This window comes from Rousettus aegyptiacus, unplaced genomic scaffold (genome assembly GCF_014176215.1).
Source record: "Rousettus aegyptiacus isolate mRouAeg1 unplaced genomic scaffold, mRouAeg1.p scaffold_m13_p_8, whole genome shotgun sequence".
Classification (NCBI taxonomy): Eukaryota; Metazoa; Chordata; class Mammalia; order Chiroptera; family Pteropodidae; genus Rousettus; species Rousettus aegyptiacus.
In genome coordinates, this window is record NW_023416311.1 from 44,282,141 (window position 1) to 44,298,056 (window position 15,916).

Sequence of the window (15,916 nt, forward strand, 5' to 3'; positions counted from 1 at the left end):
GGAAAATCAAAGATACAAACTTGTTATTTAAATCACATATCTATTAATATTCTATTATTGATTTGCCAATTAAGTAAGTGAAGGAAAAGAGGCTTGTTTAATATATTTCATAAAGAATAAAAAACCTTTGGACTAAAGGTACTCCCCTCCTGTTGGACTCTAGGGCCTTGCCTGACCTAAAGCCATTTCTGCTTATAATGGACAGATGATCCATATCAATAGCCAGAGGACCTGAGTCATCAGTTTTAGGGTAATTATCTTGAGGGAGAAGGCCTTTTTCCAAAGAAAGGAAAAAAAGGAAAAAGACTTAACTGTGTATACTTAAAAAAAAAAAAATTAAAAGCTCTATAAGTATATTTTGCAAATGAATGGCTGCCCATATCAAAAGGACAACCAGAGCCACTTTAGCTCTTGGAAGACTCTAACTTGATTTAAAAAATAACAGAAATCATATTTTAACATATGAAAATAAATATGACACGACTTAGCCAAATTTATTTTCAAAGTTTTCTAATAATTACCAGGTTTAATAAAAGAGGTTTAAATAAGTGCTGAGATAGTAAAAATAGATGATTTAAGAATATCCGATTCCGAAAGTCAAAGAATTGTTTCTTTAGCCAATTTTTAGTTTTACTGTATTGTGTCAACATTGGTTTAATTTAGTTTGTTAATGATTTGTCTTTAAAGTAGTTATTTTTTATATTTAGTATTTTATAGATTTGGACATGTTGGAAATAACACATTTTTTTTTACCTTATGAAGGAAGACACTGAGGCCAAGTTTATTAGGCTTACTAGTGACTAGAGCCAGATTTTAAGGGCCCCAATATAGCACACTTCTTATTACATCATCCCACTGTCATTCTAGCTGTATTTTTAAGGAGATAAATGCTTTGAGGCACCTTGTCACAGAATCCGAACTTCTCTTTTCTGGGGTCAGGGGTATTGTGGAAATCTTTTGAGAGAGGGGATGACAGTGTTTAGACAATGTTGAATGAACAGAGGGGTAAATTGAAAAAATGGTGAAGCATAGTGACTGCTTATAATAGATAGGAAAAGATAATTATTTTAAAAAGCACTGCCAGATAGTTTTGATTTTATTTCTTACATTAAAAAAATGATTTACTATTCTTTTTTAAAAAAGAAGACTCTAGTCAACAAAAATAACCCACCAACATTAAAAGAATAATTTTTTTCAAGTTAACAATTTCACTAACTTTTTTGTTAGTCAAATTTTCAGTTAGTTATAACAATATTATGCCACAATTTCAAAAATTAACTTTTCTTCTTACAAAGTATTTAAGTAATTTATGTAACATCTTATACAGCTTTTAAGATTATTTTAGATAAAACAAACTGCGATTTAATTATCAAAACCAAACAACAACTGCTTTTATATCATCTCATGTACTCCTAAGACTGAGTACTTGTGAAAAATTAAGAAAATGAAATGAATATATTTAGAATTAAATAGAAATATTGAGGCATCAGGCCTTGATAGTAAAGCAAGACTTCGTCAGGATTTGCTGGAGCAAATAGCCTTAGAATTGTGACACTCGTAGAGGTGTTTTTGGTTTATTACCAGAATCAATGCCAAGTAGCTGTTAATAGGAGCAGTTTCATTTTCCATGCATGTCAGTAAAGTACTATAACGATGAATAAATGTTCAAAGATTTTAAATGCAGAGGGTGACCACTCAACTGATTGATCAGAAGAAATTTCATTTATACTGGTAGAAATGACTTGTGTCCATATTGGTGAGCACTGCTTACCTGCCCGTTTCTGATGCTATCCATCAGTAGAGAATTCATCATGTACATGCCTGCCTGACTTTCTATAACCCCTTTTATAAAGATCATGCAATTTGTACAAAAGGAAAGAAATGGAAGCAAGTGGTTTCAGCTGAGCCTGGAAATGAGCAGGCCTAGGATCCGCGAAAGGACTCAGAGAAAGACTCTCAGAATTAGAGCAACCTCTACTCGCTGGGAGATGGGGAAAAACTGAGGAAAGAAAATGCACTGAAGATAACAAATGATAAAACAGGGTGAAGTAGAGAAAAAAGGGAATACATGCACCGCTTCCAGCCGCCACGCACCAACCTTTATCTTGGAAGTTTAGCTTCTTTCAGGCACAGATAAGCAGCTTGCTGCTGTAAGGCAGATTTTCATATAATATGCTTAAATGTTACATGACGCTTCATACTCTCAATGCTCCACCCTGTGGTTTGGCCTTTTATAAACTGCCCCATTTGCTCTGGGGAGATAGCTCAAGCCAGTGCAAAAGGCTTTCTAATCTAACATGAAAATAATGAATTGTGTTTATAATTGAATTATTGGCCGATGAAGACTGCTGAGAAATGCATTATGGCATTTCAGTAGAGCAGTATAACATATAAAATTATATCTCCCAAAGCAAAATAGCCAATTTATTGCTCTCCATGAATGTAGTCCGAAAAGGCTTGACAATTTAAAATTATATCGACATGGCAAGTGTTTTCTAGACACACGGTATTTGGGTTTGCATTGAAATGAACTGAACAAAGAATCAACTGCTTTCTATGGGCAGCAAGGCCTTTATTTCTGGCTAGATCACTAATATCCATATTGTCTATCTCTATGAACCCTAATAATTATAATAATGTTCATAGGACAGTCTAACCAAAAAATCATTTAAACAAGTTTTCATCAATAATCCTCCTTATTATTGATGAGCCGAGATGTCAATATTGGTCTTTACTCTTCTGATTCATTTCCTGGATTTCTTATTGATCCTTAGATCCTCTGAGCTAAATATAAACATTTAGTCTCTATCAAGGGTAAATATTATAAATTTTGCTGTTACATTACAGTGCAGTGAAAAAAACATTCAACCTCAAATCAAAAGACCTGAGTTTTAGTTCTATCTCTTGCTACCTGTTTTATTTTGAATGAGTCCCTTAATGCCCGTGAACTGAGTCCTTTTAGCAGTTAAATAGAGATAATTGTTACCCTAAAGGGCTTTTGAGAAATTTAAGTAAGATTAGTAATATGAAAACATTTTTTATATGCTCATTCTCCCCTAATATTTCATTTCCTGCTATTTCAGATCTGAATTAATTTTTCAGATCCCTGACTACCGAATTTCTATCTCAGCTCCTGACACATGTCCTCTGCTTCAGTTAACCAACTTAGACAGCTTAACTACTATATTTCAAAACTGTTCCCCTGCTTTCTACTCCCATAGTCACAGTCTTGGCTTGGCCCATTATTGTCTCATGACTCTTTTTAGTTTAGTAGGTGGTTTCTTTGCGTTTTCTCCTCAACAATCTATCATACTCTGCTGCCAGGGCTGCAACATTCTCTCACTTAAAATTATTTAGTCAGAATGTTTTTACATAGTACAGGGGTTGCAGCTCCAATCAGGGTCTTAGAACTTGCCATGATTTTAAAAAGTCAAGAAGAGCAAAAACAAAGACTGAAATATCTTGCTATTGGGATTAATTATCACAAACTAGCCACACAGAAATGCCTGATAGGGCTGAATAGAAGAAAATGATTAGGGACTCACTTGTCCCTTCTCTGGTGGGACAGCAGTTGTTGCCTGTTGACACTCCATCCCTTTGTTCTGCCCCTCATTCTTCCTTGGAGCTCTAGGAATGAAATTCTGTAGTCAGGAGAAAGAACTCTTTTTGCAGACATGCTAAAGACTAGATTCTTTTTTTTTTTTTTTTCCCATTTCTTTTGAGTATCAAAAAATCAAGAACTGGCAAGAGAAATGTATTCTTTAAACTAGTTTTCTTGAATGGTCCAAATCAAGAATGAAATGCTGACAGCCCTCTCTTCGCCATGTGCAATGATGATAGAGACTAATTTATTTATACTAATCCTCCCCTTCCTGGCCTGTTAATATAAACTTGAGTTTCTGATGATATTATGGTTAAATTATTATTTAAAATGTTCTGTCTTCTCCTTAAAGAACTATTTGTATATTTACATTTACTTTTTGGATCATATTTATGAAATTATTTTGACATTAAAATTCGTCTATTTTTTTCCAGTCACTGTCAGCAATTTAACAGTAGGTTTTTCCTTTTCTTAAACTCTTAAGTACTATTCATTTTTTGATTTGGTTGAGTAAGCTTCTAAGTATGAATATAGGTGAGCTATTTTATTAGATGAGTCCTGGATTATACACAACGCTTGGCTGAGTGTAGCATTTGTCACCATTTATTTTTCCCCTAAAAAGATAATGTACTGTATTGTCTGGAAATAGGCTTCTGTTTTCAGTTTTTTTTTTTTAAATTTCTTTTTAAATCTCTGTATATCATTATGTTGTTTTCTAACTTATAGTTATGATTTGTTCAAAGTCAGTCTACTCTTTTTTAAATTTTAGGAACACCTTTGTGATTTGGTAGCCAGGCAGTAGATGGCATCCTCTCTTGTCTCACTGGCCATCTTAAGAAGCTGTTGAGGAAAACTCTCCACTTTGCTTCCAGAGAAGCCCGCATTACGTGAAACTGCGTGCAAATGCTCTAGCTACTGGTTTCCATTTCCTGCAGGCCTTCCATTGATTATTTGCCATTCACGTGTGTTCTCACCTCCTGTCTCTTTGTACTTAGGGTTTTTCTTACATTATGGTGAAAAACCCATTAGGCCTGTATTGTTTTAAATTAAATTTTGGGCTTCTTGGCATTGGACAGGATTTCTTTCATTTGGATTCTATTTTCTTCATAACTTTGAATATCTTAAAGGTTTTTTCTTTGTGGTACTATGGCTTCCTTTTCTTGATTTTATATTTCTTTATTTGTTTCAATGGATCTCAGTTTGCCAGCTTTAATGCAATTGTCTTTCTCTAAATTAAAGAAGAATTTTTCAAGTTTGCTCTCTTTCAAGTGTTAATTTTGCAGTGAACTTCCTCAATTATAGATTCAAATTATAATTTCATTATTTTAATTTCCTTGCAATCTTTTATTTTCTTAATATAGTACCTTTCATCCTAGTATCAAGGCTTTTCATTGCTGTTTCTTCTTCTTGGCTTTATTAAAGCCCCTTAGAACCTTGCAAAAATATGTCCCGATTCCTATACAAAATCATGTTCAGAACGTGGTTGTATAGTGTAATGGCTAGTGTGTCTGCTTTACACGCAGAAGGTCCTGAGTTCATGCCCCAGTGGAGCCACAAGTCATGGTCTCTGGCCATGGAACTCTGAACAAGCCCGATGTCTGACTTTGGAAGTGAACCAGGGCCAGGCTTGGTTAGTACTTGGATGGGAGACCATCTAGGAAGACCAGGTACTGTAGGCATAAATAATGGTAAAACTTTTTTAAAGATCATGTTCAGAGGTTCGATCCTCTCTTAGTATTCAGACTACTATTCTCTTTAACCTTTACTATAACATATTTTTCACTGGTTTCATGTTGGGCCTCCACCATTTTTTATTTTACTTACCTCGGAACTAGGAGATATCTATAAAAACTTGGTCTTGGTATTTTTAAATTAGAAGTTTGTGTTCACAGTATACCTAACAGCATTGTTAAAAGCTACAACACTCAACATGCAACATCATCAGGGACCTTCCTGTATTCTCCCTACTCTTTGATAGTTTACTTTTAAGGAGAAAATATGCTCCTGTATTCCCTTATAGCACCTCTCCTGCCTCCTGCTCCCATCTCCTCCACACACACCTTCAACAAGCAGTGTTTCTACACTTTTTGTCACCTCTGAATAAGTTTGGAGAGATAAGAATGAAGCACAGAAATAATACTCTAGCCCTTAAAAAAAATCAGTATCCCAAAGTAGAGGTGCTTTGGCTGACTTTAGGAAAAAATGGACAGTAGAGAACTTTTTAAATTATTTTAACTTTCTTTGGGGAAAAAATGCTGCTGTGTTTCATGAAGTGGTACATGAGCATCTCTTATTGCTCTTCTGAACTCAATTTCATTAATTCTGTGGTTTATGGGAATTCCACGTAAGTTGCTGCTCATAGTGACCTCTCTTTCATTCCTAGTCTTCGGGGTTATGTGGATTTCTGACATCATCACTGCTTTCTGAAGTATCTATTGAAAGATTGAAACAACCCTCTCTAAGGGTTCTGACTTGGAGACATTTAATTCCATCTTTTAAAATTACAATTTTTTTCATTGAGAAAACAGATGTAGAAGAGTAAGGAGAACCCAGAAAATGCTATCTTAGACAAGCCAGTAAACCTCTGCCTTGGATTCTTTATTTACAAAATTAAGGTGGAATCTATAATACTTATAAGTGATTTTGTACATATTTAATTTCATGACATTGTAAAACGAAGTCAATATATTAATGATTGAGCTTCGGTGTGCTATAATGAGCACAAAGAAGCAAGTGCTGTGTTAAAATTTCTAACCTAATCCAATTTGAATTCTTCTTTCTGTGTACATTGATTTTCAGTTTTGATTTTTAGCAAACATCAATACCTATGAATTGATGTTTCTATTCTATTTTTGACAAAAGCATTTTTACTTGTAGAAAGTTTTGCAATCAGCAGCAATGAATGAAAAATAGTGTTTCTGGTGAAGCATTTTTCTATCATAGGTGGCTGACACAGATGGATCTTTCCAGTCCTTACTTCAGTGAGAGTACCCAAGATTAGTTATAATTATCCAGACTTAAAAGAGAACAGAAGAACCAAAACCTTATAATTATGTGGCATATTCAGGGGAGAAGAAGTTTCATGAACTCTGAGACTACCTTTTCCTTTCCTTGACCTTATTGTGACCTCTGGGCATTGCATACTCTGGGGAATGAAACAGTCGTCGCTCACTCAGAGGTCACTCGAGGACTTCACAGGGGAAAACAAACTCATATCCTTTGACTTTGAGGAGATGGTATTTTTATACTTCAGTTCAGTTCAGTATTTTGAACCTGGTCATTTTATATAGAATGTTTCGTTTAAGTCTCGTAGTGGTCTCTGAAAAGTAGGCTTTGCTATATTTAATTTACAGATGAGTAGATTAAGACTGAAATAAGGTATACAAATTGCCCTCTGTCATATATCTAATTGGCAGAATAGCTAAGATTTTATCTTAAAAATTTCTGACTCTAAAGTTTATGCTTATAAACATTATGTTAAGTGTATCAGTTAGGATTCAGTTTTTGTGCATGTAACAGTAACCTGACCACAACTGCATTACTAAATAGGGCTTTAATGCATACAACAAGCAGTGTACTATACTGCTGCACGTGCTTGAGGGAATCCTCAAGACACACACTCCTTCTGGCTTCCTTTTCTTCCATTCTTAACATGTGACTTTTATCCTCATTGTTGCCAGACGTGGCTGCTCTACCTTCCAGTTTCACGTATACATCACAAGCTGGGGGTAAAGAATGAGCAAAGGAGAAAAAAGCACCTGTTATTAAATTTAATCTTTTTTATTATTATTAATCAGAGAAATAATGGCTCACTTAGAAGCCTCATAATATATTTCCATTTATATTTCATTGATCAAATCTGCATTTATGGCTATCCCAAGTTTCAAGGGAGCCAGGGGAGTCATTTTTTAAATCAGATTTATTGAGGTATCATTTACATACAATAAAATCCACACATTTTATGTATATAGATCTATGACCTTTGACAAATGCATACTCCTATGTAATCACTATCCCAATCAAGACATAGAACATTTCCCACTTGAAGAGTCACCATTAACTGAGCACTTTGCAACTTGAACAAACTGAGCTTTAGATCTGAAAGTAAGAAGGAGACAAATTATATCAGATAGACAATAAGCAACATGGTAATACTGAAGATAAATACTGGTATACTTAAATAACAGTTTGGAAAAGCAAAATAGCAAAACAGGAAATACCCATAGGTGAGAGAAGACTTCAGTTATAGCTAACCTAGCTTAAAACATGAACCTGGACAAATCTCCCAGACAAATTTATGACTCAATTTTTTAATATTAAAAAAAAATTAAAAAGGTCTTGAACGTGTCGAAAATTATGGTGCAGATCAAGTGAGATAATTTGTGTGAAAGCACATTTAGATCTGGAAAGCTCCATTCAATATAAAGAATTGTCTTTTTTTCCCATGATTAGAGGTATTTCTTTTTGAAAATGGTGATGAACTTGACTTACTGGCCTGAAATATCACAACTGTGAAATTAAAATATAGCTGTAAAATGTACTAACTCTTTAACTTATTAATGGCCTATAAATCAAGGCAATATGCAGCTCTTGGCAGAGGCCATTTATACATTTGCATTCTTATTGGTTCTCTTTCAAACTATATCTCTTTCAATTGGGTAAAAATAGTACTAAATGTATAATTTTATTAAACTATCCGAATATATGTACATTAATGGATAATACTTTCTCGTATGATTTGCCAGTTATATAATATTTAGCTAAGTAAATCTTGACATTCATATATTCAATGTGAAATATAAATTTTATTTTGAGAAACCGAACTTTTTGTAAAATCAAGTAATGCTGAATTTTTGGAGTAACTTTTAAATTTGTTCTTTCTTTGAAAAGAAAACACTCTCTTGAAATTCACCCCCTTGGAATCAGTTGCAAAAAGTTAAAAATCAAAACCTATTGTGAGATTTTGGAGACAATCTCTAGAACCTGAGCCCTTGATTGCTTGTTATACAGGATTTATAAAGAAATACGATCTCCAAGTTTTGTCAGAACACTACTTTAAACTCAAATGTCTTGTCAAAATGTAGCTCTTTCTTGTAGACTTTTATTGTAACCAGTGACAACCAATACTAGTCTTTACTGAAAGTAAATGTATCTGGTAATCAAGGATACTCATTTCTTCCGGTCTATTACTTTTTTCATTAATAACTGTTTATTATTATTTTACATTAAAGTCTTTGATGTTTTATTAATAAATTTTTCAGGTTGGATTCAGCGCTGGCTTTGTTGGTCCTTGGGGAGGCTGCCAAATTAAACATGGCTTGCTTGAAAATTTTAATGAACCTAATGAGAGATTTTCTTTCAAGCATTATGTCTGTTCAGATTCAGGTAACAGTATATTGTTAATTTTGGTGTGCAAAAAGATCTGAATAGAAACAACTTTTTTTACCATTATTTAAATTGTATATCATATTAGGGCTTGTAATGAGCATAACTTTGTAATAATAATTTTAATTAAGTATAAAACTAAATACATATTTACCACATATCCCACTATAGATAGGTAAAAAGAAATATATATGTAGCTAGACATAGAGATATAGATATAGATTATATATCTGCATGTGTGCACACATGCACACCGGAGAGGAACTTTACATTTTAACAAACCTGAGATCATATAGTTATGTGTGGTTTAGTTTCCTGTTTAAAAAATTTTAGTATATCATAAAAAAAATTTTTTGTTATCTTTATTAAAGCTTATGTTTTAGTGGGTTTGAGCTTATTTAATCATTTCTCTATTGTTGAATGTTGAGTTTGTTTCTAATTATTCACAGTTCATTACAAATAATGTTGAACTGGTAGTCTTATACGTAAAATCTTTATTTGTATTTATGACTATTTCTTTAAAATAGATTCAGAAAATTAAATTACTGAGTGATAGACTATAAACTTTATTTTTATATTCTTAGGACAGATGTCCAAATTCTTTTCAGAATATATAGCTTTCTTACTTTCCTATGAAAAATGTATAAAAGTGCCACATTTTAAAGCTAAATTGAGCTTTACATAAAAGATTCTTTTAAAATGTGTCACAGAAAATAGTATCTTGGATTAATTTATATTCCATTGATGACTGAGGAAATTGAAAAGTTGTTCTCTATACACTTTTTGGCTACTTGTGTTTTAAAATCTTTGAACTGGGTTTTATGCAATCTACCCATGAAAAATCTGTTTTTTAATGAGTACATTTTAGAAATATTAGTTGATTATGGTCTTTTAAGAACTCTATAAAATTTGAAGATATTTCTTACTATAAGTACAATATAAAGTTTTTAGTTATAATAGAACATACTTGGATTATCTGATAACCATTTTCTCATTTTAGAAAGAAAGCTGTGACGTAGATAATTTTTCCTGGGCCTGGAATATAGTCTACATATATATAACAATTCTTGCAGAAATCTGCCTGTATGCAACCACTTCATATTTGCGAAAAACTGCTTTTGTTGGTTTCTGTGAATGTAAAAGTTCACAAAAAGATATTTTATACATGGACAAACCAAAACAGCCAGAATTGAAGGAAACAAGTATTTTAGGTCTTTTGGACTACTTCTCTTCAAACATATCAGATAATTGTAAGTAAATTATTTTTCCACTTGATGAAAAATAGTTTTACAATGTCCTTGTCTACATATAATAATAAGTCTTTTACAAAAAGTTAACATCTCAAAGTTGGAAATAAATTTAAATTCAGTAGGATGTCCTAAAAGTTTAGGAAGAATGTTTTACAACATGGAAATTTTTGATCAGTAATTTTGAAGCAACTGAAATGTAAACTAGAGTTAGTTGATTTATAATTCGATTTACATTCCTTGAAATCAAAAGATGACTTTGGAAAAACTTACGAAATTTACGTAAGTTGTTTTACTCTTTCCCACTTAAGAACTTTCGTCCATCTTGTTCTCCATTTTCTCTAACCATCTACTCTTTCTCTTGTTCTTTTCCCACCCAGAGGATTTCTCTTCAACCACACGTAATTTAGTATGTTCTTCACGTCTAATTTAAATTCTATCAAAATGTACCTGTCTTGTATTTCAAGACTAAAGGTCCTTTTACTACTGCTGTTCTAGGGGAATATTAGAATTAAAGAATTTAGAAAAAAAAAAAGGTTCTACAGAGACAATATAAATTTAAAAGTGTCCATTTTTAGGTTGACTAGGACTTTCTTTATCAATATCATTGCAGTCTGAGTTATTATAGTCTGTTATGTATATGACCATCACTACCATTACATTATATGATGATTGAGATTGGAGAATCATGTCTCAATTATATTCGTATTTTCCCCAGCATCTAGTATAGTATTTAGCATATAGTAAGATGGTCAATTAATTATAGTGGATTTATTGTATAATTAAACAAATCACTGAATTTAAAATATAATTGCAAGATTTTAAAGTATGAAAGGAGGCAAGGTATTTTTTCCCTCAGAACCATAGTTCACTCATTGGGATAAATTATATTTGAACATATGTTTGAATTTTAAATAATAAGATCTTAGTAACAGCTATTAATTTCATTCTCAAAAAATTTCTCACTATTTTTAATTACTTTCAGTATACATTGGGTTGAATCTATCATTTCTGAGTGCAATTTAGTATGTTCTTCCGCTTTTCAAAAAGATTATATTTATTTTTTTATCAGCACGAATTTTAAACAGATCTTTAGTCTCTGGTGCACAAATTGTATTTCTCCCATGTTTACAGTATTGATAAAGTGAAGAGATATTCACTGTATTTGCTATTCACACCCATAAGTATTCAGAATGGCCAGAAATCTTCCTATATACCAGCTCAACATATAATTATGATTTTTAAACTTCCACTAAATTGATTAACCCACAAATTTTCAATCTTCAACATTTTTGTTTAGAATTAGTTCCTTCTGTTTTCTTTTAGTGTTCTCTTTCCTGTGATGAATTCAGAACACATTACTCCATGGGATGAGGGTCTTTACTCCCAGTAGCCTCTTGTCCTCTCTCTGGCCTGACCCCTGAGTGCTGGCATAATCTCATGCATCTTTCTGTGGATACTCAATTTTTTCCTTCTCCTCAACAATCTGATTTCTTTTCCCCAGCCAGTTGATGATTTTATTACATTCATCTGCTATTATTGATCTTTCTTTAAAGTTTCTTATCTTCTTGTAAAACTTTATTCTGATGGCTGACGCACAGAATTTGGATAAGTTCTTGGAAGAGGTATTTGTATTTCCTACTTATCATCTACAGTTTTATATTTCTCAGCTTCCTGGATAACACACCCATAATTTTCTTAGCTCAAATATTATTCTCTTTACCTATAATTCTATCTGCATCAACAGAAGACCCATTGAAAAGTTTATTGACAGTTATGTGAGCTTTCTATACATTATAGAGAGCTATCTGTGAGTTTGAATTTGCCAAGTTTAGAGTCATCCTTAGACATTGTTTTCTCATCTTTATGTCTGAATGAGCACAGTTGTTTCTTCTTGGTGCGAAATCAATACCAAAGGAAAAGTATAATATCTAAGAAACAACAAATTCTGGGTATGTTCATATGTGTCCCTAGGTGAGATAGTCATGTGGATACTTGTATTATAAGTGATTGTTTTACTTGAACTCAGCAATAAGCTTAACTGGTATTTTTAAAATGTTTTCTCAACCAAAGTAGGCTAATAGATATTTCTAGCTGTGCAGTACCTTTAAAAATTTGATCTGAAATAAAGAGAATAGACATATCAAAATTGCTTCCTCCACAGTCAAAAGTCAATATATTTTCTATGACATCAAACTTATTGTACAAGCCACAAATAATACTAGCAGAATTTGTCTCATAATGATTCCAAATATTTTGAAACCCTCAATACTTACAGCATCTTTGTGGTTTCTTATGGAAAATACTTAAAATAAGTTGATTATCTAATGACTGTTTCGTTAAAGACAGCTCAAGCATGTGAGAAAATTCTTCAATGTTCTTAATCTTTGTCAGAGCTGTACCTCTTCTAGATATGAACTTTTAGTCTCCTCCTCATATTCATGCTGGATTTTGGCTTTCCTGTATCAGTCACTACCATGAAGCGCTATTATTTTGCACTTGGCATAGTACTTTATACACAGTAAAAGTCCAATGAGCGGTAATAGATGTTAATAGGGTTGTTAATGTAGTAATGTTGGTATAATGAGAAAACATCAGTGAGGAAGAATTTGTATCCAGAGGATCCTATTTTATTTACATATAGAGATACGACAGTGAAAAACATTTAAAGATGGTATCAATAGCCTTTTGATGAACAAGTCAGTGTTCTTATCAACCATTTTAATATAAAGTCTTTAATATAAAGAAACACTTCAAATTATAATTTTGTGGAGACAGTGTTATAGGAAACTAAGGTAATGACTTCCGTGAAGATAATTTCCTGGTGAGCTGATTCGATACGGAAGAGCTTGAAGAATCTAGAGGAATTAATGGCTACTTAGACTATGCCTTTTTCATTCTGAGATTTTTGTGTCAGATAAGCTTTTCATGATAGAAATTTCTATATATGCTTATAAATACAACTATGCATTTAACATCTGGTTGAAACTCAAGGCGTCTGACTTATATTATGCCTTCTATGGAGGACCATCTTACACACTTGCCACTGTATGCTGAATTGTGTTCCCCCAAATTTCATATGTTGAAACCATAACTCCAGAACCAACTATGTGTGGGGATAGGGCCTACAAGGAGGTAAAGAAGTGATGATGGTAGAGCCCTGAGAGGATAGAATCAGTATCCTTATAAGAAAAGATACCAGAGAGCTCACTCTCTCCACCATGGGAGGACACAGCAAGAAGGCAGCCATCTAAAATTCAGAAGACAGCCCTCCCCATAAACAAAATCAGCTGATCTGGAACATCTTAGCCTCCAGAACATTGAGAAAAATAAATAAATTTCTGTTGTTTAAGACAACAGGTCTACAGCATTTTGTTATGGTGGACCAAGCAGACAAACAAGTGGTGTTGAGCTGTAGGAAGGTTGAATATGCTCAAGTGCCTGAGTAAATTCTTATTTGAAACAAATATTTTGCACCATAGTCCTTAGAAAAGACAACTGAGCTGGAAAAAATATGGAGGTGATGAAAATTTATTTATTTAAACACAGAATTTTCACCTGCTCCCTGTTGAAATTCTGACTTTGAGAAACATTTTGCCCTGGTAGGTCATGGAGGATTATAATAGTTAACATTTATTGAGTTTTTACTGTGCCAGGCACTATTCTAGGCACTAATTTGCATCACCTAACTCATTAATCATTACACTGTAGATATTCATATTATTTCCATTTTACAGATAATTAAACTGAAGCACTAAGATTTTATTTGTCGAAGGCAATATAGTTTGTCAATGGTACATCTACAATTTAACCTAGGTAGTCTGGCTTTGGAGTCCATACTAATAATAACTAACTTACGAGGCTGAACTAACTAGGTTAGTTGACCTATTGAATGAGATTTAAAAAAAAAAAATTGTCCATTGGCATGTTGAAGAATGTGAAAAAAATGACCAAGGAATTCTCTCATAGTCATTATTCTACAGCACTGTTTATAAAAGCATTTTCATAAACTTTTCATAATGTGGGGTCCTAATTTCCAATGTAAATCCCTGGGCTTTGTTCTAGTACTTTGGGAAAAAATCCTAAAAGTAGAGTCTATGAATCTGTATTGTTAAACCACTTCTGACACTACAGTTTGAGAGAACCTAGCCTATGAACTTAGCTGTTAAACAAGATGGTAAAATGTCCCCATCATAGAATAAAATGCTCCTCTAACTGGATGTTGCAAACCCTTACTCATTAACATAGTTAGTATTCATATCAGATGATTTACATAAAACTTTACAAAGAGGGAAGAAATACAGCTTTATGTTGTGTACTATATTCTAAATGCCATCTTCTGTGTTCCTACTTTGTTTTTCAGAGTGGTAAAATGATGGATTTTTAACAAGCTCAATTATCTGGAATCTGTGGTGTGAAAATAAAACTTGGAAATAGTATATACTATGAGAAACCAGCAGACACTAATTTAATATGTCTCATACAAGCAACAGATAATGAATGATAGAAGCAAAAATATAGTATAGTAAAAATCTTGGTGATCATATAGTTTTCATCCAATGCATAAATCTCTTTTGGACCATTTGCAAATAGTTAACAGTCATATTTTGCTTAAAAGTCATCATAGATATACAGAACTCCCTATCTCCCAAAATAGGCCATTGTACCTTGAACACTGTGAAAGATTCTTCCTTATATTAAAATGAAATCCATTTTTTCCATAGCTCCCAAATTTTGACTTAAGCTTTGCCTTCTGGAGGTGATCAAAAAAAGTCTTTCATTTCCCACATGTAAACCCTTTAAATATTTGAAGATATTGCATTGGTTCTTTTTCTCCACTTCTCCACTCTGCCATCATCTCCCATCTCTTAGCTTACTGCCAAGTTCCTATGGTAACTTTTTTAATATATGAAAAACATACCTTCAATATGGTTTATAATTAACTTTTTAAGTTTGGTGGATGGTTGTAGTATTGCTACTTTGTAACAATGTATTCCAGTGTTATATTATGATGTGAAGACACATGAGACCCAAGTATTTTTCCATTTTTTGTTGTCTATGAATGGAAAAGGTCAATATGATATTCTTCTTTCATTCTTTTTTTGAGAATAATTTTCTTAAACTGGTTCTACAAGGATAGTAGTGAATGAAGTATATGCAGAGTTGTAAAATAACTTTTAAGTGCTTTATTTTATTCATTTTTACTTAGAAAAAAACATTAGCACAGAGTAATAACTGCTTTTTGAAAGGTAAGAGAAAGTTAATTAGAAACTTAGAATCAATTAAAACTTTTAATGGTACTCTATTAAATCTTCAGTATACCTTTTAACTTGATAAAGGTTATTCATAAAAATATTCAGTAATAAGATTGTATTTATTATACATGGAAAACATTTAACTCTTTTAAAAACTCATGTACATGTTAGAGGAAGAATTCAGGCAATCCTCATAATTCATAATTCTGTGTGTTGACAAATCTAAAAGTATAGTCACCTCAATAAATATAATTAAAAAATTAAAGTATAGTACTGATTATACTCTGTATGTGTAAGGAAGTTAACCAAATGTATCTGTCTTTCTTTTTAAAAAGTTACTTTATTTTATTGTGGAAAGAGCATTTAACATGAGATCTACTCCCTTAAAAATTTAAGTGTACAATATGTTATTGTTGATTATGGGTACA

At 32.5% G+C, this 15,916-nt stretch overlaps 1 protein-coding gene and 1 long non-coding RNA gene across 13 annotated transcripts in view; one reads left to right on the plus strand and one right to left on the minus strand.

Annotated features, from left to right (window-relative positions):
- Positions 1 to 15,916, plus strand: part of TMEM232 (transmembrane protein 232) — a 152,629-nt gene that overhangs the window by 39,671 nt on the left and 97,042 nt on the right. For all 7 annotated transcript variants that reach the window (XM_036225273.1, XM_036225275.1, XM_036225274.1 and 4 more), the window contains 2 exons: positions 8,863 to 8,986; positions 9,987 to 10,236. In XM_036225273.1, coding sequence (XP_036081166.1) covers positions 8,863 to 8,986; positions 9,987 to 10,236 — 374 coding nt within the window. The remainder of the gene's footprint in view (positions 1 to 8,862; positions 8,987 to 9,986; positions 10,237 to 15,916) is intronic.
- Positions 1 to 15,916, minus strand: part of LOC107506542 — a 310,970-nt gene that overhangs the window by 1,215 nt on the left and 293,839 nt on the right. For 4 of the 6 annotated variants that reach the window (XR_001595953.2, XR_001595952.2, XR_001595951.2 and 1 more), the window contains one exon: positions 2,188 to 7,323. The exons of 1 other annotated variant lie outside the window; for it this stretch is intronic. This is a non-coding gene — a long non-coding RNA (uncharacterized LOC107506542). Of the gene's footprint in view, positions 1 to 11; positions 2,149 to 2,187; positions 7,324 to 15,916 lie in introns of those variants that run through there. One more of the 6 variants, XR_001595954.2, reaches the window with a different exon arrangement.